The sequence below is a fragment of the Arabidopsis thaliana genome, chromosome 5 (genome assembly GCF_000001735.4).
Source record: "Arabidopsis thaliana chromosome 5, partial sequence".
Lineage (NCBI taxonomy): Eukaryota > Viridiplantae > Streptophyta > Magnoliopsida > Brassicales > Brassicaceae > Arabidopsis > Arabidopsis thaliana.
This window is the reverse complement of record NC_003076.8, coordinates 25,979,769-26,002,758: the sequence shown is the minus strand read 5'-3', so window position 1 is coordinate 26,002,758 and position 22,990 is coordinate 25,979,769. Positions and strand designations below refer to the sequence as shown.

The following is a 22,990-nucleotide window of genomic DNA, read 5'->3' as shown; positions in this document are numbered from 1 at the left end:
AATCTGGACTCTGTGCAATTACACCATGACACCTAATATAGTTATTTGCAGGCTTTCCGCCTACAATTTTTTTTGGATCAGACATTTATTAGAGTTACTTTTGTTTTTATTTTAAACAGAGTTAATGTGATCTCAATCCGATTTTTATGTTCAAATTAAACAGCAAAATTCATTACTAAGGTACAAAGTAACTTTGCCACGAAGGTAAAGTAACACAAGTAGCGCGATTAAATAACAAAATTACTAATTTTGGCCTCAAGGTTCTTCACGCTGAAGAAAGCAAAACTTTTATAAACTCATCACCTTCCCTTTTTTTCAGATAAGAACACACAAAACATTCGAAACTTCTGATCCTGTCTTCCAAGGTAACACAAAGGTCGATATCTTATTTGAGGGAAAACATTATATTTTTGGTCTATAAATTTATCCGTATGCAGGGGGAGAAGAGGATTTTAAAACATGTAGCTTCTTTATGATTTTTACACATGAATTTTTTTTACCTTTTTTGAATCAGGATGATGAAAAATCAGCCGTTGATGATTGGTGGTTACTTGAGAAGCGGGAGAGTCTCCGGTGGGCTGTGGCCAGAGCTATTTTCCGGTGACATTACTGCTCTTTCATCCCCTGTTTCCAAAATTTTCTTCAGCTTCCCCACCTGTAAGAAAATTTCTTTTCATTTTTTATAGGTAAACAACAAAATACTTAATATAACAGCAAGATCTAGACTTTTAAAGCATGGTAATTTGTTTTTCAGTTCTTAAAATGATCTTTTCATGTGTTAGAAACTTTCTTACACTTCTTTTTCTACATATATTAACTAAAATATAACATGAAACATAGAGTTTAAGAGCATGATTGTCTTTTTTTGTTGCAAATTTAAAATATAATTGTGGGTTTCACCAGAAAGTGTGTAGTAGCCATTAGAGAGTCCCTTAACTTTCATCTGTAAGCTTTTTAAACATGTTCTTTTGAAGTATGTATTAATTAAAAAGCAGGTTTCTTTAACTTTCATACGTATGTATAGTATATGCAAGTGCATACGTATCTATCTCTATCTAATGTCTATCTATACGACGTGTAAAATGATTAAATTAGTTTCTTTACGCTTAAGAGATTGTGCCTCTGTTACCTCGCTAGCTAGAACCTTGTTCTTTTCTTTCAGCAACTTCTCCTATTTGAGGACAAACAAACGTCATAAAGGTATATTAGTTTCCAACAAGTTCTAAAAATCCTCGTCACAATTCGGTAATTCACCAGGGAGAAACTTGAATTTGATCAAAACTTTAAAACCTTTTTAATTTCAGTTTCATTTAAATTAAACCAAAAATTATATATCAAGAACTAAGACAAGACCAAAAAAAGACATATCTAGAGAGCTAAACTTGGTCTAGTGTTCTGCATACTCCTAGCTTAAGAGGATTTAAGAATCAACCTTCAATGGCCGGGATAGTGGATAAAAACTAAGGTACTGACCTTATCCTGAAGGTTCTTCACAAGCTCCATCAATAACTCTGTCTGCAACAAGACATTGAGGATTGTGTCAAATTGGAAACATGGTCCAAAGTCAGGCAAGATCCGAAATCTGTACTTGGAAAACGAATTAGATAGAAGCAATCACTTAGTAGCAGCATATATACCTTCCTAGCTCTAATTACAGACAGAGCACTCTTGAGCTGCTCTTCCATGGAAATTAGAGATTCTATACTTACATTATCCCCTTTTGCTTCTTCAATCTTTCTGCATATATATTCAACAAAATAAAAAGAGTATATATATATATATATATATATATATATATATTTATCAGACGAAGAGGGGAAAGGATCTTAACCTTTGAACTATTTCTAGTAACTCCTTGTGTGAAAGATAATCCTGAGTTTTGTCTTCAAGATCCTGCCATGAAAGAAAGATTGTAAAATTCTTGCGTTTCCAAGAGACGTAAACGACTCTAACCCTCGAGAATTAAGTTTGTTTGGTATACGACAAGTTTAGAACCTTGTCGTAAACCTTCTAATGCATTACTGGCAGTGAAGAACTCTACGCCGATCCCTCACCACAATGTTAAGACACTACACAAAGCATCCACATAAAGACAATCTTAACGGACTAGTCGAGCTAAGCTTCTAAATGCTCATCTCAATTATATATGCCTTGGACGGTTTTTGAGACCAATGAGTGTATATATGGATGACAAGATATAGTTTCTAAGGTTCTAACCCTCAAGACCTAAATTTGGTTACAACCTTGTTGTACACTTTCTAGTGCAAATACCTCTATCACAGTCTCTCTCCACAATAATAGGGCCCTACATGAAGTATCAACATAACAACCATCTCAATGGACTATAACCTGAGCTTCTAAATGCTCATCTCAATCACATATGCATGTGTCCCCATGCCAGGGACTAGATTGCAAGGTTCTAAGAAGAACTTACCAAGGTTTCAGGATCATCAGCTTGTTGTATTTTAAAACGACTGATGATCTTGGCCATGCTGGAGAGAGATGAAGAGATAAACAAATAGGGATTAGAAATAATGTATACCAAAATATTTTGAAACTATGAAACAAATATCAATAAGAGAAAGTAACCTACTTCTATATATGTATAGGGTCAATTTGTGTTACTACACTGAGTCAATGGTTTTAGTAACCTTACTCAAGGTTTCTCTATTGAATTGTTAGTTGTTCCGCTTAAATAACAACACAAGGTTTGTTAAGCAATAGTAGTTTTTTGTATTTTTCTAACCATATATCCATATTATGTGATGGACTTTAGTTTTAATTTTCCAGGACACAATTTTCTCTTTCATTTTAATGTTAATGCATGTATATGGGTAAATTAAAAAATAAAATGCTTTAATTTCTAACTTTCCAATAACAACTTTAATCAACTCTGCAGCCTCTAATTTGTTTTAACTTAGAAAAGTTTGAGAGATATATGCATAAAATGAGCAATTTCTTCATATGAGTAATTAATTACCTCACTACTTTCTTATCACTATCAAAGCTAAATTAATGATCTAACTTTTTTTTTCAAACTATCAGCAGTCGAAAAAAGAATAACTGGATGGAGAGTTGAAAAAGATTCCTAAAAATGAAATTTCAATGAAATTCATGTTTGCAAGTGAAAATCTTCAGAAGTTGGTGAAATCATATTGACAATTCATATATGAAAAGCTATAACTACCCTCACAAAGTATTGAAGCACTCACAGAATAAGCCAAATTGGACAACTGAAAACAAAATCTTTGGCTATAAACTTTAACATTTTCACATTTTGAAATACTCCTTCAACAATAAGCCAAGAAAATGGGTTTAGCATTTCAGAGAAGGTGAAAAAAATGATAGGACTGAGCCCAATCAAGCCCAGAAAGACACACCACAAAAGCTAACTTAGCTTATGTATGATGGCGCCTTTAGGTCTTAAAAGGCATTATAGTTTGGTCTCCTCCTACCATATGTGATTTTTTTTTTTTTTATGGATACCAACATTTTGATCACAAATTCAATCCTACTTCGTGATGTCCGTGATCTATTGCAAGATTTCAGATAATAGAGTAAGTTTGGTTCATTTGATCAGCATGTTGTTAACTCCATCCTAAATGAGTTGTAAACTATGCAATTAGAAAGACACATAAGAACCACAATCTCAAGCGAAAACACTTCTGTATATTGCCACTAAATTAAAGTATCAAATTAAAGGAGCTACCAAGGAAACTAGCTACAACTGGATTTTAACTATTTTAAACCTTGAACCAAATAAAAAAAAGTTCTATTAGTAATATCTATAATTTGTGCATGGTAGTTGCCAAATTAACATTTCTGCTTGCATGATCAAGTATTAGTAGAGTTTCTATGAAGGCAATGGTAAGAACGTTTATATATATTGAGTTAGTGACAAGGACATCCCCATTTCTACATTATAGAGGGAAAAAAGCAAGTAACATGAATTGAACAAAATTGATATAGAGAGGGTCGGTACCTCTTTTTGGCCCATGAGACCCAATATCTCCAAAACGACTGACTAATTAAAATGCAATGCAAAAGAGAAGAGAAGGAAACAGTTCTAGGAGTGGAAGATAAAGCTACTTAATATGTAGACATGCATGCATCTTGCAAGTTGGTATATGCACACAAAAATTACAATTAAAGAGGGAGGAAATTGATGACATATTGGACTTGTAGCCTCGTGGTTTGTACTAATGATCACCGCTGTGTTATAATTCATGTTCAAATCTAGGAGTGGAAGTGTGTGAGTTATCGATGACAAATAAGGAAGACAACTCTATACTCATATCAAAGGAGTAATGAATCATATGTGAAAACTATGAATTAGAGTCTTCTTTATTATAGTTAATTATCCAAGAACTACTTTTGACCATCGAAATCAATAAAAAGAGAAACTTATAAATCATGTAGAGTTGTAACTAACCAAAAATATCAAAAACAAATGGCACTCGTTTCCACTAGATTCTTGATTTATACCCCAACAAATCCACCCAAGGTGCATTGAACTAGTGAGAGTAAAATGAGCCTAAATTAAACAATTTACATTGTTCTTATAAAACTCTAGTAGCAAGACAAAGTTAAGATGACTTGAAATCCTAATAAACAAACATGAATTACGGATTACCACCACGTGTAGAAAAATCTCTTGAAGTGCATGCAAGGAAAAAAAGAGTATAAAAACAACAAATCCCTGCAACAAATTGAAACAATAAAAAAATGGAAATTTAAGAAATCGAACACGAAGAGTACATCTTCCGCCACCACATTGTACAATCTTAAATTTGGCTAACACAAGAAGATTCGAAGGGGGCAAAAAAAACCCTAGTTTCTAAGTTTCGGAGAAGATGATGAACTAAAAAGAGAATCTACAAAGAGGAGTTAAAAAGAGTGAGACCTGTCGCCGGAGGAGGAGTTGTAGAGTTTGCCGGTGGAAGAGACGATGAAAAGAGCGACGGAGGATCCACAGAGAATTGAGAGTTGACGAGCTTTCTCCATGAGACCATTTCGTCTCTTACAGAAAGTGACTTGTCTACTGCTTTTGTTCTCAATTCGTTTGATCTCTACTCTTCTTCTTCCCATGGCTTCACTCTTCCGACACATCTAATCCCCTAATTTCTTCAATTCTGATGTCTGTATAAACTGGTCGGAGATCCTGAATTATTTTGCATTTTTATTTCTTCTTTTTTTTCCAGTTGTTTTCTAGCACAATCCATGAATTATTTTGTATGACTTAATCCCCAATTACTAAAAATATCAATGAACATATTTTAATTAAAACAAACAAAAAAACATTAAGACTTGCAAAAAAAAAAAACTAAACGGTGCGTTTAATCAAATCTAGACACGTATTAACGCATGCTGAATTCCCTGAGGGCGCGTTTATTTTTCTTCTCTGTGTCTTTTTTAAAATATCTTCGTTACTGAATAAAGACAAAACAGTGAGAAAAAGAAAAAAAAAACTCATTGCGTAATCTTAAACCTATAACAACATCATGTAAATCCGAATCTCTAAAAGGATTAGCCGAAGTGGGGATTTGGATTTGTACTAATGTGTCCTTGGCACATTCACCAGCCGCCCAGCTCAAGTCATTGCTCTGCCAACTCAAACTCAAACAACTCAAGGACGTTGATTGGATTTAGTTCATTCCACCGATACTAGTAATGACTAATGAGAATATATTGGGCTGTAGCAATACTAGTAATGAGCATGTATTGGGCTGTATGAGAAACCAAAACATTGGGCTGAGCCATGTAATGATTTTTCTTCTGATGCATTTTAATAGAAAGTTTTTGATCAAAGAAAAAGCCCAAACAAACTACTGCTCAAGTTATTCCAGCTCAGGTTACTGTAATACTGTTCATATTGTTTTTTATATGAAGAACTTTTTCCAAACAACAAAAAGTCTGTAAATTTAGCTTAGGGGAAGAAGAGTCATCCAATAATTTCATGTTAAAAAAGTCTGTAAATCCTCTTCTTCCCAAGTGTTTGAACCCCTACATAAAATAAATTCCTTTACTGTATGTGCAAATGTCTCTCTAGCTAGTAGTCGTAAAAGAAAAAGAAAAAAAAGAACTAGATAGGTAATTTGACAGTGTAAAACTCTAGAGAGAAATAAAAAATAAAAAAATTAGGAAGATCAACGGAAATTGCGTTGACTATGATTATTGATGTCAATCGCGTACCCTGAATTTATAAATTAAATTAAATTTTTCATTTTATCTATATATATATATATAGGAAAACTGGTATAATCTTTAGTTAAATGGGCCGAATCTGGGCTTAACAGTAACAGTTTTTTTTTGTGCAACCTGACAGCTAAGACAAGTCTTTTACCGGCTTTCCGCCTAAAATCATTTTTTCCTCCTTTTTTTGAAAAATCAGTTAAAAGAGTTCCGAGGAAAAAAAAAAACGAATTATCTGACATCACTCTGATATAAATTCTCCCAACAGCTAAGAAAAATGGTCTTAACTTTGCCACGAAGGTAAAGTAACAACTAGCAATTATTTATTTTTATTTTTTTTAATCATTTTGGTCTTAGGGTTCTTCACGCTGAAGAAAACAGAGCTTTTATAAACTCAAACAATTCCTATATTCAGACAAGAACACACAGAAAAGCACGAAAGTAAATACTATATCATCCTGTCTCCGAAGGTAACAATAAAAATCAATTACTTTATTTGATGCATCTCCTTGGATGACTTTTCCGTAGCAGGGGGAAGAAGAGGATTTTTAACATACAGTATGTAGCTTTCCTTATGAACTACAAATCATAATTTTTACAATTTTTATTTTTCGAATCAGTCGTTGGTGATGGTGGTTACTTGAGAAGCAGGAGAGTCTCCGGTGGCTTGTTGTCAGAGCTACTTTCCGGTGACATTGCTCTTGCATCCTCTGCTTCCACAGACTTCTTCATCTTCCCCATCTGTAAGAAATTTGTTTTACGTTTCTTTTTTTCTTCTATAGGTGATGATTCCCTATTAAATATTACTAAGAAGATATGAGCATGTTTTACTATCCATAAGAGATGGTACCTTTATAAGCTGGTTAGTCAAACTCTGGTTCTCCTCTCTCAGCAGCTTCTCCTGTTTGGACACCATCACAACTTTATTCAGTTTTTCTAAAACATCCTCATAGCATTATTTTCGGTGATTCAGCAGAGGGCAAGCGTCGATGACATATATAGAGATCTTAACTTGGTCTAGTGATCTCCAAACTCGGAGTTTCAGAGGATTCAAGAATCAGCATAGCTAGGGATGGCGAATAAAAACCAGAAATACTAACCTTCTCTTGATGGGTCTTCACAAGCTCCATCATTAGTTCTGTCTGTCACAAGACATTAAGAGTTAGGTCAAATCGGGGAAATGATCTGAAGTGCGAAACCCAAACACTGCTCTTGGACCAAATATTTTATGGACTAGGTGACTGAATATCTTAGTAGTAGCATATATACCTTCCTAGCTCTAGTTACAGACAGAGCAGTCTTGAGCTGCTCTTCCAGGGACTTTAGACAATCTATACTTACATTATCGCTTTTCGCTTCTTCAATCTTGCTGCATATATATTCATAGATAAACAACAGAAAAGGAAAACAACTTCTATAATCAGAGGAAAAGGGGGAAAAAGGAGTCTTAGTGCTAACCATTGGATTGTTTCTAGCAACTCCTTGTGCGAAAGATAATTAAGAGTTTTTTCTTCTAGATCCTGCCATGAAAGAAAGATTTTAAATTTCTTTTGTTTCCAGGAGACAAATGATTCTTAAGTTTGGTACACGACAAGTTTAAAACCTTGCCGTAGACTTTCTAGTGCATCACCGGTAGTGAAGAACGAAGTGCTTCTATGCCTATCTCTCTCCACAATGTTAAGAAACTACACAAAGCATCCACATAACAACCATCTCAATGGACTATTCTACCTAAGCTTCTAAATGTTCATCTCAGTTGCATATGCCTTAGACAACTTTGAGAATTGAGAGGAATGGGTGTATATATGAATGACAAGAGATGTTTCTAACACTCGAGAACTAAAAATAGGGTTAGACTGGAATACTACAAGTTTAGAACCACGTCGTGGACTTTCTAGTGCAATACCAACTGTAAAGAACAGAGTGATTCTATGCTGGTCTCTCTCCACAATGTTAAGGCACTAAAAACAGTATCAGCATAATAACCATCTCAATGGACTATAAGATATCTTCTAGATGCTCATCTTGATTACATATGCATGCGACCTGATATGCAAGGTTCTAATAAAAACTTACCAAGGTTTTAAGATCATCAGCCTGTTCTAATTCATAACGACTGAGGATCTTGGCCATGCTGGAGAGATCAAGAGAGAAACAAAAATGCATTAGAGGGACTTTTTGAAACTTCGAATCAAATACAACGTCAATAGAGACTCTTAGAGAAAAAGTAGGGATCTATATATATACATGCTATTATATAGGGCATTAATTCATGTTATAGCATCAATTTGGGTTAATTAACCTTGCTCAAGGCTTGTTTTATATAAATGTCAGTGTATATAGCTATAAAATAACACAAAAGTTTGTTAACCAATAGTTTTTGCACTTCTCTAACGATAAACCCATCTTTTGTGATGGACTTCTTTAGTTTTAATATTTCAGTACACAATGTTTTCTTTCATTTTAAATCTCAATGCATATAATTATCACAATTCATTCTTACTTCGTGTCGTCTGTGATCTATATTGCAAGATTTCAAATTAAACAGTATTTAATTCACTTGTTCTCCATGATTAGTAGCTTCCTAATTAAGCTGTGATCTAACACTATGCAATTAGTGAGGCATATATATAGGAAGTACAATCTGAAGTGAAAACACTTCTATATAGGGCCACTAGATTAAAGTACCAGCCGAGCTACCAAGAAACTAGCTATAAGTAGAGTTTAATTTTGACTACTGTAATTCCTAAATTAAAGCAATGAAAATAAAGAAAGAAGTTCCATCAGTCATATGATCCTATCAATAGTTCGTGCCTGTTAGTTGACTAATTAACATATATACTTTCATGATCAAGCATTTGTGGTGTTAAGTATGAGGGAAATGATAAGAAGCTTTATATTTAGTGACAACACATTTATATATCTACTTCTACAAGGTCTCAATTCGGTTCATTTTAATCACATATTAATGGTTAAGAAAAGCAAAAAAAGATAGAATGTATCGTACCAAATGTTTGTAGAGACTCAGTTTCTTTGGCCCATGAGACCCAATAACTCAACAAAGAAAGAGTTAAAAATGCATTACAAAAGAGAAGGGAACAATTCTAGAAGAAAAAGAAAGAGCTACTCAATGTGTACACATGCTATTTTCTTCCACTGTACTTGTAATATGCACGCAAAACTTACAAGTATAGTGGAAGAAAATAGCTTGTAAACCCGATGGTTTGTACTAGTGTTACCGTCATGTCATATATACCTCGTGTTCAAATCCGAAAATGTGCGTGTATGAATTGTATATGAGCTTTCAAAGAGAGAAATTAATACGATATCCGATCAAAGGAATAATGCAGCATGTGTGGATAGTATTAATTTGAGTCTTCTTTATAGTTATCCAAACACTAAATTTGACCATCAAAATCAGCTAGCTAGAACCCTTTTCCTTAAGCAACAAATAAATAAAAAGAGAAGTAGTAAATAAATCATCTTCTTTACACTTGAAATTAACCAAGGAATGCAACAAAAAGAGTGCGTGGCATCTGTTCCAGTCTATAGACCCTTGATAAGTTTCTCAACAAATCTACCGGGGTTTCATTTGAGTTGAGTAAAAAAATGGATAATGGGCCTAAATTAATCTCAAAAGTAAACAATGTACATTGATCTTCTATACCTCTACAGCAGAATAAGCACACAAACAATTAAGATGGCTTGAAATCCCAAGACAAACCTAAAGTACGGATTACCACGTGTAGAAAAATCTCTCCAAGTGCATGAAATAATATTTTCACAAGCAAAAAAAAAGATATAGGAAAATTAAATCCTTGCAACAAATGAAAACAATAGAATATGATAAAACACAAAACAAACACCAAGAACATCTCTGGACTTTGGACACCACATTGTTTAATCTTAAATTTGGGTAAACCTATACATCATTACTTGGATGAACAAAACACGAAAATCAGCTTCAAAGATTCAAAGGGGTAAAAGAAAAACCCTAGTTCTGTAGTTTATATGTTCCTCGAGAAAGATTTAATTAACAAAAGAGAAACTATAAAATAGGTAATGGTGTTACCTATCACCTGAGGAGAAGCTGTAGAGTCTTCCGGTGGCAGAGATGATGATAAGAGCGACGGAGGATTCACAAAGAATTGAGAGTTGACGAGCTTTCTCCATGAGACCATTTCGTCGTTTACAGAAAGTAACTTGTCGAGAGCTTTTGTTCTCAATTCGTTTGATCTCTACTTTTCTTCTTCCCATGGCTGTTTTCTCCGACTAATTCTTCTGACCTAATTTGATTGTGATGTCTGCATAACTCGCCGGAGACACTGAACGTTTTTTTTGTGTCTTTTTTTTTTAATTTTCTTTTTATTTTGCTAAAAATTTCAAAAAAGTTAAAATTGTTTTTGTTTTGTTAATAAGAGAGGAAAAGAAAAAATTCTCGCTTAAACCAAAACCACAAACTCAAAGAGTCTAAACGGTGCGTTTTTAATAGGAGTTTAGACACGTATTAACGCATGTCGAGTTCCCTTGTGGCGCGTTGGTCTTTGTTATTATCCCTTGGTTAATAATAAAAATGGTGTAAGATAGTTCCACGTAATATCAATATCCAACAAATCGATTCGACAAATGTTCTACTTTCGTGATGCTCGTAAATAAATATCTTTCGAGCTGAGTCGTCATTTCAGCTCGTGACTTATCATTTGTCCGGATCATCGGTTTATTTGGGTTATGGTTGTGACCCTGAAAGATAACCGGTAAGCCCGTTTTGATTGGACTCTAAACCGACCGACCCAAAAATAGAATTGATCATCCAAAGCCGAACCAAATTTCAAACCAATCTGAAAATTTGACCGAGTGTGTTTTCCAAAAATCCAAAAATTTGAACCGAGTTAAACTGAAATACATTATACTATGGGCCACCATATTTAAATTATGGGCCTCGATGGGCCGAAGCTGGACGCAGTCCTAACCAGCCTCGACAAGTCTTTTTCTGCCATATTCTTTCTGAGAGAACTATTTTTGGTACCTCAAAAGTAGAATTGATGATAAACTTGGAAAATGACCAAATATCTGATACGGACAGTACGGTTGAAGCAAATTAAAACTAAATAAGTAAGCCACTCAACGTACGACAAGTAATCAAACACTAACAATTAAATAAGGAAAACCAAAGGAATTAAGAAGCTCTAGGGTTCTTCGCGCTAAAGAAAGCAAATCTTTTGAATCCAATCCGTACTTTTAGACAAAGAAGACAAGCACAAGAACTCTGATATTTGTCTACTAAGGTACAACAAAGATCGGTAGCTTTATCTTAGTTTTACAATTCTTTCGCATAAAAGAAAAGAGCTTCGTTTTGTTTTACCTTTATTTCCACATTGGCGCGAGGAAGATAAAAAGGTTGAGATTATTATGCAGCTTTTTATAATTTACAATTTTGTAAAAGCTTCTGAATCAGGCTGTGAGTAAGTTTATGGTGAAAGCTCAGCCGTTGATGATGGTGATTACTTGAGCAGCGAAAGAGTCTCCGGTACTTTGTTGCCGGAGCCATTTTCCCGTGACATTCCTCTGTCACCTTCTATAACCAGAAACGTCTTCTTCCCCACCTGTAAGAAACTTTCTTACATTATTTTCCTACAGCTAACAAAAATTAACAAGAAATCTAGATTTTTAAGAGTATACTTTTCTTTTGCTTAAAACTAAATTGTGAGTTTCACTCAAAACTGTGTTGCATTCATTGAAGTCCTTCAAATTTCTTTTTCTACAGCTCCAACTAAATAGTAACAAGATATTTGTATTTTCACAAAAAAAAAATGCCTAGCTTCCATCAAACTCCTTCAATTTTTATATATATGTTTTGACGCAAGTGTAATGATGAATTAGCTCGAAGAATCATAAGAGATGTTTTTGTCACCTGGCTAGCCAGAATCTGGTTCTCTTCTATCAGCAACTTCTCCTGTTTGGACACGATCAAAAGGTCATTAGTTTCCAACAAGTTCTAAAGCTATCTGACCATGATCACGAGTTTATAAATGCTTTATTTTTGTTGTTCAAATTAGGGTTTCATCTAAAATAAAGCCAAGAACAAATAAGGAACTAAGACAAGACCAAAAGAAATATCTAGAGTTAAACTTGGTTAAAGGCCAGATCTGCAGAATCGGAGGTTAAAAGTATTCAAGAATCAGCATTACCCTACAATATGGCTTTGATAGCAATTAAAAACCAAATTAAGCACTAAACGTACCCTTTCTTGAAGTGACTTCATATCCTCCATCATTAGTTCTGTCTAGAACAAGACATTACGGATTATGTCAGAAGACTATTCTTTTTAATCTAACTAATCAAAAGATTTTGGGATAATTGGTTTGATCACTTAGTAGAAATACCTTCTTAGCTCTAATTACTGACAGAGCAGTCTCGAGCTGTTCCTCCATAGATATTAGAGAATCTACACTTACATTATCGACATTTGATTCTTCAAGCTTGCTGTATTCATAAGTCGCCAAAAGAAAAAGAAGTATGTTTTATCAGAAGAAGAGGGAGATAAAAGGTGTCTTAGTGCTAACCTTTGGACTATTTCTAGTAACTCCTTGTGTGGAAGATAATTCCGAATTTTTTCTGCAAGATCCTGAACATGGATAAAACGAAGGCAATGGTCAGAAAGATTGTGAAAGTTCTTGAGTTTTTTCTAAAAATGCAACAACTGTTACTTAAGAAAATTAAGTCCAGTTTAAGAAATTCAAATCATTGAGTTATCTCAGGCTCGACCAGTAATTCTATCCCATAATATCATCAAAAACTGCATTCCAGAGAATTTTGATGATGTTCGTAGCTAACTTACTAAGGCTTTAAGTTCATCAGCATGATGTATTTCATAACGATCAATGATCTTTGACATGCTGGAGATATCATGAACAAAACAAAAATTTCATTAGAAACAATAATATACACAAAACTATGAATTGGATACAGTATATATCGGTTGGAGGAATTTATAGAGTGAAAGAATGCTTATAACATATTGCATCAATTAATACTTTTTTGTTAATCAACTTTACTGAAGCATGCGCCTACATATTAGAAAATGTTAAGAGTGTGTAGCTTAAAATAAAACCACTGTAGATGTGTTTACAGTTATTTTCCTTTTTTGTCACTCTATTTTTTGCAAAGACAACTTTTGTTTTACTTTTCCATTCAATTTCGTATTCTCTTTCAATTTCATATCAATTAAGGCATATAAATATGTAATTATGATTATGACTATCCAATCCAAGTTCAACCTAGTATCAAAGCATTCACACATAGAGTCGACCGAATCAGCAGCGGATTGAAAACTATATGATATCAGGATTATCCTTAGAGGACAAGCCAAGAAAATGGGTATGGTTTCTGGGAAGGTCACAACTCTTATCCTAATTGGTGTTGTCCACTGATATGTTGATGCAATAATATGAATATAAGCTGCCTTAGACTTCACTTTATACGTTAATATAGTGACATATTAAGTTTAACATTAATCACCAGAAGAAGAAAACCTAAACAGTGACTCAAGTCAAAGTACTTTGTTATAAGTTTAACACTTTCATGATCAAGCTTTTTTGGTGTTAACATCAAAAGGCAATGAGAAGAAGCTATATATTACATTTCCATTTTCGAGATGACATATTTTTCTTATCCAGTTGACGATGTTTTGTAAGTATTATATAAAAAACACTGTCAATATTAATTTGTCAATGTAGGTTAATTTCGTTTGGTTCAGTGTACTCACTTTAGAAATGTTCTAAAAGAGAAGTAGAAGTAGTTAAGCTTTCTTCTAGATAGACGAATGGCAAAAGGTCATGTGGTTAGGAATATCCACAACCAAAGTTGAAGAAATGATAACAGTCTACTAGTTTCACCCTATCGGTCGAAATCGACGATAGATATCTACTTAAAAAATCAACTACGCTACTGTTACATATATAAGGTGGCCGTAGACTTAGTTAAAATTTTGAGTTTCTTTACCAAAGAATCCCATACTGAATTCATTGCAAGAACAGAAAAAGGGGCACAACATCTTGAGCTCATTAATCTAGTTATACTGTGTATGGTACACACCGAAAAGGGTAAAAATCTATGTCCGATTAGATAAGTAATGTAGCATGTGGGGATGCATCAATGTGGAAAATTATCCAAGCGTTACAATCAACCTTCAAAATCATCTATAGACCTTTAATGTACTTAATCGGCAAATCCATTGGAGAGAAATTAAAAACAATCAGTGTAGTCTAGACTACAATACATTCGGGATCAGTAATTCCACAATGTAATTTAAACGAAAGACTCTTGGTAAATGTTACCATTAACCCCAATTACTCTATCAACAAATCCACGGGAGGTGCATTGCAACATTGGATACAAACCAAATCTCAAAATTTAACAAATAGACACACTGTTTCTTAAAAAAAAAAAAAAAAAAAAAAAGAATCTTGAAAGTGAACAACAGATGAATTAGCGACAGAAAAAGTACTTGAACAGCATTGAGAATGTATCAACACGTGTAGAAAAAATTCTTGAATCGCATGCAATATTAAATTTTGTAAGAATTAAAGGTAAGATATAAAATAAAAATCCTTATTTTCGAAAAAAAAAAGCACGAAACGAACACCAAGAACATATCTTGGCCACCTCAAAGTTTAATCTCAATTCTCAAATTAGGTTTGTGGTAACGCATAGGCTCTATTCACACAGAAAAAAAAGGAGGAGATCTCAGTTGATTTGAAGGAAGCAAAAAGCCCTAGATTTGAAGTTATTATATAAGATTAAAAAAAGAAGAAGCACAAAACTCGAGTGAGACCCAGAAGAGGAAAGAAGCTTACTTGTCACCGGAGGCAGAGTCGTAGAGTTTTCCGGAACCGGAGACGGCGACAACAGCGATGGAAGATTCACAGAGAATTGAAAGTTGTCGAGCTTTTTCGATGAGACCTTTGCGTCGTTTGGAGAAAGTGACTTGTCGACTGCTTTTGTTCTCGATTCGCTTGATCTCGACTTTTCTTCTTCCCATGGCTTCTTTCTCCGATAAGGTTTGTGCCCTAATTTGATCCTAACCACCGGGGACCCAAAATGTGTTTGCTTTTTTTCTTCGTTTCTATCTTCTTCTTTTGGGCTAGACAAATGAAAAAAAATCCCAAGTCAGTTTTTTTTTTTGTTAGACGATAGAGAGAAAAATAATAACAAGTGGAAACGGTGCCGTTTTGAAGCGAGGAAGAGGCATGTAATAGTTATTTATTTTAGTTTTACGCTTGTTGAAATTCCTTAGGGGGAGTGTTGTTAAAATGAAACTTTTAATCCAGTCGGTTTAGACCGGTCCGATGATCATCCCTACCGAACAGAAATTGGTTTTAAGCGAGTTTTACTCCTTCTTCCCGGCAGTTTTATATTGTTTGTTTCACATGTTTTGATGTATTAAGAACTAATAAGTTAAGGTTATCCATTTTGGATACAATTAGTATCACTGGTAAGTCTAATACTTGTTCTTGGCTGTCGTCAATCGTTCTGTGTTTGTATGTTTCAAACTTTCAATCTGTCTATCTCTTACGAATCTAGAGGAAAGATCAGAGAGCTTCAATATGTTTTTGTTAGTCTTATATCATATGACGATATTCCGCTCGTGACTTGTCATTCTCAGGATCCTAGGCTTATTTTAATTTTGGTTCTGACCCTAAAACTGACCGATAAACTTGTTTTGATTGGAAACAAATAACCCGCAAAATTAAAATTCAAACATTCAAAACTCGAAGATGAATCCAAAGCCAAACCAATCCGATATTAATATGTTTTCCAAAACCCAAAAATTCGAACCAAGTTAAACAGAAATATATTATATTACTAATTTACTTATCAGTAAGACAGTAACAGCTGCAAATGAAACAAAAAATGAAAACAACTTCTGATGGGCCTCAATGGGCCGAAGCTGGAAGCACAGCCAAGACAAGTATTTTTCTGCCATATTCTTTCTTTCTGGAAGAATAGTCTTTTGAGTTCCTCAAAAGTAGAACTGATAAACTTGGAAAAGGAAAAAATCACTATGCCACGTCACGTGCAAGTAATCAAATAACTAACAACTAAATAAGTAAAACCAAAAGAATTAAGAAGCTCTATGTCTAGGGTTCTTCACGCTGAAGAAAGTAAAACTTTAAATCCAATCCGTACTTGCAGACAAAAAGACAAACACACGAATAAATCTTATATCGTCTACGAAGGTACAATAAAGATCTACTATAGCTTTATCTTAGTTTTACAATTCTTTCGCATGAGCTTCTGTTTTATTTTATTTTTAACCTTAATTTCCACATTGGCGCGAGGAAGATAAAAAGGTTGAGATTATTATGAAGCTTTTTATAATTTACAAATTTGTAAAAACTTCTGAATCAGGCTGTAAGTTTAAGGTGAAAGCTCAGCCGTTGATGATGGTGATTACTTGAGCAGCGGAAGAGTCTCCCGTACTTTGTTGCCGGAGCCATTTTCCCATGACATTCCTCTGTCACCTTCTATAACCAGAAACGTCTTCTTCCCCACCTGTAAGAAACTTTCTTATATTATTTTCCTACAGCTAACAAACATTAACAAGAAATCAATCTATATTGTAAAAAGGCTGTTTTTTTTTGGAAAATTTCATTAATTAAAACTGATCATTCAACTAAATAGTAACAAGAAATTTGAATTTTGAAAGGACTTTTATCATAGATTTTAAGATATATGGGGGTTTCACAAAAAAAATGCCTAACATCAATCAAAGTCCTTCAACTTTTATATATATATGTTTAACGCAAGTGTAATTTCTATTTTTATTGTGTATCAACTGATGAATTAGCTTCAAGAGATGTTTTTGTCACCTGGCTAGCCAAAGTCTGGTTCTCTTCTCTCAGCAAGTTCTCCTGTTTGGACAAGATCATAAGGTCATTAATTTCTAACAAGTTCTAAAGCTATCTGAGCATGATCCTCATCCAATTCGGTGATTCATCGAGGGAGAAAAGTCGAATTTGATCACAAGTTTATAAGTGCTTTTTTTTTGGGTTCTAATTAGGGTTTCATCTAAATAAAGCCAAGAATAAATCAGGACCTAGAGATATATCTAGAGTTAAACTTGGTTACAGGATCTGCAGAATCCGAGGTTAATAGTATTAAAAAATCAGCATTACCCTACAATATAGCTTTGATAGCAAATAAAAAACAAAAGTACTAACCGTTTTTTGAAGGGACTTCACTTCCCCCATCATTAGTTCTGTCTACAACAAGACATTACGAAAATATCAAAAGACTATACTTGTAGTCAGATCTAACTAATTAACAAAACAAATTTGGGATAATTGGTTTGATCACTTAGTAGCAGTACAAAATACCTTCCTAGCTCTAGTTACGGACAGAGCAGTCTCGAGCTGTTCCTCCAGAGAAATTAAAGTATCCACACTTGCATTATCGACATTTGATTCTTCAAGCTTGCTGTATTCATAATTCGCCAAAAGAAAAGAAAAAAAAAAGTATTTTTCATCAGAAGAAGAGGGAGATAAAAGTGTCTTTGTGCTAACCTTTGGACTATTTCTAGTAACTCTTTGAGTGGCAGATAATTCCGAGTTTTTTCTGCAAGATCCTGCACATGGAGAAAACGAAGGGAATGGTCAGAAAGATTGTGAGTTTTCCGAAAAATGCAATAACTGTAACTAGAGAGAATTAAGTCCAGTACGAAAAATTCAAAACATTGAGTTATCTCAGGTTCGACCAGTGCTTCTATCCCTTCATAACATCAAAAACTGCATCCAGAAGAATTTTAATGATATTCGTAGCTAACTTACTAAGGCTTCAAGTTCATCAGCATGATGTATTTCGTAACGATCAATGATCTTTGACATGCTGGAGATATCATGAACAAAAAAAAAATTCATTAGAAACACCAAACCATTTCAAAACTACGAATTAGATACAGCATCAATAGAGGACTTTATAGAGGGGATAAACCGGACTGAAAGAATGCTCATATATAATGTTACATATTGCATCAATTTGTGTCCCTTACCAACACCTTTTTTGTTAATCAACTTTACTTAAGCCGTCGTCTATATTAGAAAATGTGAAGAGTGTGTAGCTTAAAATAAAAACACATACAATTACTCTTTTTTTGTTACTCTAGTTTTGAGAAGACTACTTCTGTTTTACTTTTCCATTCCATCATATTCTCTTTCAATTTCGTATCAACTAATGCATATCAATATCTAACTATGATTATGACTATTCAATCCAAGTTCAGCCTAGTATTAAATCAATCACACATAAAGTCGAACGACTCAGCAGGGAATTGAAAATAAAACGTTTTCTGACTCTATGATATCAGGATTATAAGTCAAGCCAAGAAAATGGGTTTGGCTTTCTGGTAAGATCACAACTCTTATCCTAATTGGTGTTGTTGATGATATATTAATACAATAATATGAATATAGGCTACCTTAGAATGCACTTTCTAACATCTTAAGTTTAGAATTTAACATTAATCACCGAAAGAAGAAAACCTAGACAGTGCGCATAATTAAGAATCAATCTTAAGTCACAAAATACTTTGTATAATGCCACTTAGTTAAGATATAAAGGAACTGCCAAAGAAACTTGCTACGACTAGAGTTTGACAATTGTAAAATGGAGGCAAATAAGAAAGGATCCTAATAATTCTATATACTTTCATGATCCAGCATTTTTGGTGTTAACATCAAGGCAATGAGAAGAAGCTATCTATTATATTTCCATTTTATAGATGATATATTTTTCTTATCACAATGACAATTTTCTTTGTAAGTCTTCTATAAGTAACACCCTATCAATATTAGTTAATTTGTCAATGTAGTTTCGTTTTGGTTCATTGTACTCACATTAGAAATGTTCTAAAAGAGAAGTAGTAGTTGAGATGTCTTCAAGATAGACGAATGTCAAAAGGTCATGTGGTTAGGAATATCAACAACCAAAGTTGGAAGACTATTAAATTCATTGAAGAGATGATAATAGTCTACTAGTTTCACCCTATCGGTAGAAATCGATGCTCGATATCTACTTAATGAATCCACTACGCTACTGCGACATATATAAGGTGGTCGTAGACTAAGTTATTGTTTTGAGTTTCTTTACCAAAGAATCCCAAACTAAATTCATTTCAAGAACAGAAAAAAAAGAGGGTTAAAAGAGTGAAAATCGATATCCGATTTGATAAGCAATGTAGCATGTGTGGCAAGTATCAATGTGAAATATTATCCAAGCACTACAATTAGCCTTCAAAATTAAATCAACAAGAGACCATTGAAAGGTACTTAATCGACAAATCAATTGAAGAGAAAATAAAAACAAACACTATGGACTACATTACATTCCGGATCAGTAATTCCACAATGTGGCATCTAATTTAAACAAAGAACTCTTGGTCTATGTTACCATTAACCCCCATTACTCTCTAAACAAATTCACCGGAGGTGCATTGCAATATTGGATATACAAATCAAATCTCAAAATTAAACTAGTAAGTTTCTTAAACCAAAAAAAATATATAAGATAAAAATTGAATCTTGAAAGTGAACAACAGATGAATTAGCGATTCAAAATTTACTTGAAACAACACTGAGAATGTATCAACACGTGTAGAAAAAATTCTTGAATCACATGCAATATTAAAATTTGTAAAAAATCAAAGGTAAGATAAAAAAATAAAAATCCTTATAGATATTTTTTTTTAAAAAAAGCAAGAACATATCTTGGCCACCACAATGTTTAATCTCAAATTAGGTTTAAGCTAAAGCATCAGCTCTCCTCATACAGAAAAAGGGGGAGATCTAAGTTGATTTGAAGGAAACAAAAAGCCCTAGATTTGAGGTTATTGCTATATGGGGAAAGTGATTAAACAAAGAGAGAAAGGACAGAACTCGAGTTAGATCCAGAAGAGGAAAGTAGCAGCTTACTTGTCACCGGAGGCAGACTTGTAGAGTTTTCCGGAGCCGGAGACGACGAGAACAGCGATGGAAGATTCACAGAGAATTGAAAGTTGTCGAGCTTTCTCGATGAGACCATTGCGTCGTTTGGAGAAAGTGACTTGTCGACTACTTTTGTTCTCGATTCGCTTGATCTCGACTTTTTTTCTACCCATGGCTTCTTCCTCCGATAAGGCTGGTGCCCTAATTTGATCCTAATCACCGGAGACCCACAATGTTTTTTGCTTCTTTTTTTTTCTTCGTTTCTCTCTCTCTCTCTCTCTCTCTCTCTCTCCTTTTTTTTTTTTTTTTTTGGCTAGACAAAAAATGACAAATCCAAGTCAGTTTGTTTTTGTTTTGTTAAACGAGAGAAAAAAAATAATAAGAAGTGGAAACGGTTGCGTTTTGAAGCGACGAAAAGGCACATAATTTAATTTTAACACTCGTCGTTGTTAAGAATTGACATTTAATTCAGTCGGTTAGACCGGTCCGATCATCATCCCCACCGAACAGAAATTGGTTGTTTTTTGCCGGCGGTTTTAGATTTTTTTTTGTTCCATATGTTTTGGTATTAAAAACTTAAGTTAAGGTTATCCATTTCGGATACAAATATCGAAAAGTAGTGCTAGTGAATATGACTCGGGTACGGTTAATTTTAAAGATTTCAGTTATTATTTGACGATAAACTTTTAAGAGAGGGCTGGATAATTCATGTAATTTTATAATTCTGATATTTTATAAATTAGTATTCAAACCTTCACTAAACTTATACGGATGGCCATTATTCAAACCTTTACTAAACTTATGCGAGTAGCCATGATAAGAATTTTAATTAAATCATCGAAATTTATATGCATTGTGCTGTCACCAAAAAAAACAAGATTTAAGTTCAAAGTTCAAAATTTTCAAACAATGGTTGCTACTTTTGATTAATCATAATAAATATAGATAGATGTATCATGATGAAAACACTTGACTATTCGGATGGCCATTTTTCACATCAACAACATACGAGTCACAAAATTTTCGAATACAAAAGCAACTAGCATATTAGATTTTGGAAGAAAACAAATATATTAGTTCTGATTGGTAATATGCGTCGTGAAGAAATGACAATCCTAATACAATTATCAATCAAATTTTTTTTGTATAATGTTTAACAAAATGCGAAAACGAAGGATTTACATTTTCGTCTAAATATACAAATAAACATTTATCGTACAAAGAAGTGGGATATAGTTATTTATGACATAAAACAAACTTATTACATTATTCTGTAAATTTGTCCAATGAATACAAAATTTATTATTCAAGTTTCATTCTACATATTTTTATTATACAATTTATGTCGTTATGCAATTATACAATATTATCAATAATAACCACTAAATACAAATGCTAATTTGCAATGTATCTCATTTGAGGAGAATATACTAAAAGCAAGTCTACCAGAACGAACATCATTACACCTATCTTGTGAAGTTGTGATAACATCCTTCTTAAGAACTAGTTGTATGGCAAACTACTACATATATGGTTCATGTGAAAGAACCGATAGGTGAATTACTATCATCATATATATTCATATACATTAGGTGGTATTTACTTACTATATGTGTATTCGAGTAACAGTTTTTAATAAAAAAATATCACTCTTTAATACTATTTTAAAATGATCAAGCTTTCTGTTTTAAAAACTCTTTATCAAAATTCCAGATACACATACTTAAAACACCCGAAAATATATGTTGAAAACACAGAACTAAGAGCATCCACTTACTTCTTTATTTGATGTGTCGAAGACTAGAAAATTCTTCTTAAAAACATCTCCTCCAGAGATACTCAAAACGATCCTAACCGTTTTTATGTGACGCATGTTCATCTACTCAGTACTCTCCAACGTTTTTTCCAAACCAATTTGGAGGACCTTGCACATAATAGCTTTGATCAAAGTCTTTTGCTCCCAACTAATTGCCTCTCTAATGGTGAAACCTAAAATTATGCACATATACATTATAAAAATTTCGATAATTCAAAAAAAAATGCGTTACTCGAAAGGTATAATGATCCGAATTACAAAACCGTCGAGTATTTGTGTTCGGTCAAAAAAAAAAAGGTTTTTGATTAGGTAAATTGATAAGTAGCTTGCTACCGTCTTGCAGAGTTGTTAACCTTTCAATTAATCTCACCATTAGTTGACCGAGTTGACTCAGCCTCGGCCGCGACTCGTTCTCAAAACTCAGTTAGGTTCCGCAGTCTCGATGTCTGTTCCCTAAAAGAATCAATCAGCCTGCCTACGAACCAAACCGAATTAAACTGGATAGCTTCTTCTTTCTGACGGCGTAAACTTTCGGCTCTCCCAAAACGACAGCATTAGAGAATCGTCTCAGTTGGGTTTTAGGGTTAGGCATCATCTGAGATAGGCCCAACATTACATATCTAACAAGGCCCATATAACTGAATAAACAATACACTTGCAAGTTTGCTTTCAAGTTTCTTGTCTTAGTGAAGTGAATATGATCAGTACTTAAGTGTCTTTTGTGAAGATTTTCATGATTAAGCCATTCGATCACAACACGTGGATATTGTCCTGTCAAATCCATATGCATTTTTTTTACTGCTTTTGATAAAAATGTTAAACGAGTCAAAAATTTACAATGTCTGGAAAATGTATGTACAACATAAGTGGGTTTCTCTTGAAAAGTTAAAATGATAGAAAGTGAAAAACTAAAGTGCAGCCACTTGTCTAGGCTTTTTCTTTCAAGTTGGTAGGAAACATCAATTACTTATTTGATTTTTTTTTTCAATTAATAATATGAATA

General features: G+C 33.6%; 4 protein-coding genes and 1 long non-coding RNA gene across 18 annotated transcripts; all 5 read right to left on the bottom strand.

Moving 5' to 3' along the window:
* Positions 1 to 139: 139 nt before the first annotated feature.
* MAF5 (K-box region/MADS-box transcription factor family protein) lies at positions 140 to 5,255 on the bottom strand (the record flags this gene model as incomplete). Of its 3 annotated transcripts, none has more annotated exons than NM_001345668.1 (6): positions 140 to 655; positions 1,474 to 1,515; positions 1,638 to 1,737; positions 1,832 to 1,893; positions 2,435 to 2,492; positions 4,904 to 5,255. In NM_001345668.1, 6 exons carry the CDS (start codon positions 5,107 to 5,109, stop codon positions 548 to 550), a joined length of 576 nt encoding a protein of 191 aa, NP_001330487.1. The 3 variants fall into 3 exon arrangements, with proteins under 3 accessions (NP_001330487.1, NP_001078799.2, NP_001318879.1); NM_001085330.2 differs by lacking the exon at positions 2,435 to 2,492 and adding an exon at positions 1,130 to 1,171 and having other exon boundaries at positions 429 to 655; positions 1,832 to 1,948; positions 4,904 to 5,165; NM_001345667.1 differs by lacking the exons at positions 2,435 to 2,492; positions 4,904 to 5,255 and adding an exon at positions 1,130 to 1,171 and having other exon boundaries at positions 548 to 655.
* A 1,301-nt stretch (positions 5,256 to 6,556) lies between these two features.
* On the bottom strand, positions 6,557 to 10,566 carry MAF4 (K-box region and MADS-box transcription factor family protein). 6 transcript variants are annotated; one of them, NM_001203688.1, is made up of 8 exons: positions 10,265 to 10,516; positions 9,766 to 9,861; positions 8,269 to 8,326; positions 7,651 to 7,712; positions 7,462 to 7,561; positions 7,293 to 7,334; positions 7,043 to 7,093; positions 6,585 to 6,933 (listed from the first exon to the last, which is right to left on the bottom strand). In NM_001203688.1, the coding sequence occupies exons 1-8, from the start codon at positions 10,447 to 10,449 to the stop codon at positions 6,829 to 6,831; spliced, it is 699 nt and encodes a 232-aa protein (NP_001190617.1). In that variant the 5' UTR covers positions 10,450 to 10,516; the 3' UTR covers positions 6,585 to 6,828. The 6 variants fall into 6 exon arrangements, with proteins under 6 accessions (NP_201312.2, NP_001332256.1, NP_001190617.1 ...); NM_001126027.1 differs by lacking the exon at positions 9,766 to 9,861 and adding an exon at positions 8,061 to 8,153 and having other exon boundaries at positions 6,625 to 6,933; positions 10,265 to 10,499; NM_125906.4 differs by lacking the exon at positions 9,766 to 9,861 and having other exon boundaries at positions 6,557 to 6,933; positions 10,265 to 10,566.
* A 780-nt stretch (positions 10,567 to 11,346) lies between these two features.
* On the bottom strand, positions 11,347 to 15,450 carry MAF3 (K-box region and MADS-box transcription factor family protein). 3 transcript variants are annotated; one of them, NM_125905.4, is made up of 7 exons: positions 15,048 to 15,450; positions 13,031 to 13,088; positions 12,756 to 12,817; positions 12,576 to 12,675; positions 12,434 to 12,475; positions 12,104 to 12,145; positions 11,347 to 11,795 (listed from the first exon to the last, which is right to left on the bottom strand). In NM_125905.4, the coding sequence occupies exons 1-7, from the start codon at positions 15,230 to 15,232 to the stop codon at positions 11,694 to 11,696; spliced, it is 591 nt and encodes a 196-aa protein (NP_201311.1). In that variant the 5' UTR covers positions 15,233 to 15,450; the 3' UTR covers positions 11,347 to 11,693. The 3 variants fall into 3 exon arrangements, with proteins under 3 accessions (NP_201311.1, NP_001330809.1, NP_001032144.1); NM_001037067.1 differs by having other exon boundaries at positions 11,447 to 11,795; positions 12,576 to 12,642; positions 15,048 to 15,262; NM_001345663.1 differs by having other exon boundaries at positions 11,347 to 12,145.
* An 873-nt stretch (positions 15,451 to 16,323) lies between these two features.
* AGL31 (AGAMOUS-like 31) lies at positions 16,324 to 20,505 on the bottom strand. Of its 5 annotated transcripts, none has more exons than NM_001126026.2 (7): positions 20,160 to 20,505; positions 18,021 to 18,078; positions 17,757 to 17,818; positions 17,571 to 17,670; positions 17,415 to 17,456; positions 17,064 to 17,105; positions 16,324 to 16,746 (listed from the first exon to the last, which is right to left on the bottom strand). In NM_001126026.2, the coding sequence occupies exons 1-7, from the start codon at positions 20,342 to 20,344 to the stop codon at positions 16,645 to 16,647; spliced, it is 591 nt and encodes a 196-aa protein (NP_001119498.1). In that variant the 5' UTR covers positions 20,345 to 20,505; the 3' UTR covers positions 16,324 to 16,644. The 5 variants fall into 5 exon arrangements, with proteins under 5 accessions (NP_001119498.1, NP_001332140.1, NP_001332141.1 ...); NM_001345662.1 differs by having other exon boundaries at positions 17,571 to 17,637; NM_001345661.1 differs by having other exon boundaries at positions 16,331 to 16,746; positions 18,021 to 20,505.
* Positions 20,506 to 21,605: 1,100 nt separating this feature from the next.
* AT5G09295 lies at positions 21,606 to 22,703 on the bottom strand. Its single transcript, NR_143199.1, has 2 exons — positions 22,357 to 22,703; positions 21,606 to 21,690 (listed from the first exon to the last, which is right to left on the bottom strand). It is a non-coding gene; the product is annotated as an other RNA (long non-coding RNA).
* Between the last annotated feature and the right edge of the window lie 287 nt (positions 22,704 to 22,990).

Excerpts from the sequence above, each read along its gene's own strand:
- MAF4 (NM_001203688.1), bottom strand. The coding sequence starts at position 10,449 with ATGGGAAGAAGAAAAGTAGAGATCAAACGAATTGAGAACAAAAGCTCT. Across the intron at positions 7,335-7,461 it reads CTGTAACTAGAGCTAGGAAG|ACAGAACTAATGATGGAGCT; the intron begins GTATATATGCTA and ends GTCTTGTGACAG. Across the intron at positions 7,094-7,292 it reads TGAAGACCCATCAAGAGAAG|GAGAAGCTGCTGAGAGAGGA; the intron begins GTTAGTATTTCT and ends GTGTCCAAACAG.
- AGL31 (NM_001126026.2), bottom strand. The coding sequence starts at position 20,344 with ATGGGTAGAAAAAAAGTCGAGATCAAGCGAATCGAGAACAAAAGTAGT. Across the intron at positions 17,106-17,414 it reads TGAAGTCCCTTCAAAAAACG|GAGAACTTGCTGAGAGAAGA; the intron begins GTTAGTACTTTT and ends TTGTCCAAACAG. Across the intron at positions 16,747-17,063 it reads ACCAGACTTTGGCTAGCCAG|GTGGGGAAGAAGACGTTTCT; the intron begins GTGACAAAAACA and ends AGTTTCTTACAG.
- MAF3 (NM_125905.4), bottom strand. The coding sequence starts at position 15,232 with ATGGGAAGAAGAAAAGTCGAGATCAAGCGAATCGAGAACAAAAGCAGT. Across the intron at positions 13,089-15,047 it reads GACTCTGCCTCCGGTGACAA|CATGTCAAAGATCATTGATC; the intron begins GTAAGCTTCTTT and ends TGATATCTCCAG. Across the intron at positions 12,146-12,433 it reads TGAAGTCACTTCAAGAAAGG|GAGAAGTTGCTGATAGAAGA; the intron begins GTACGTTTAGTG and ends GTGTCCAAACAG.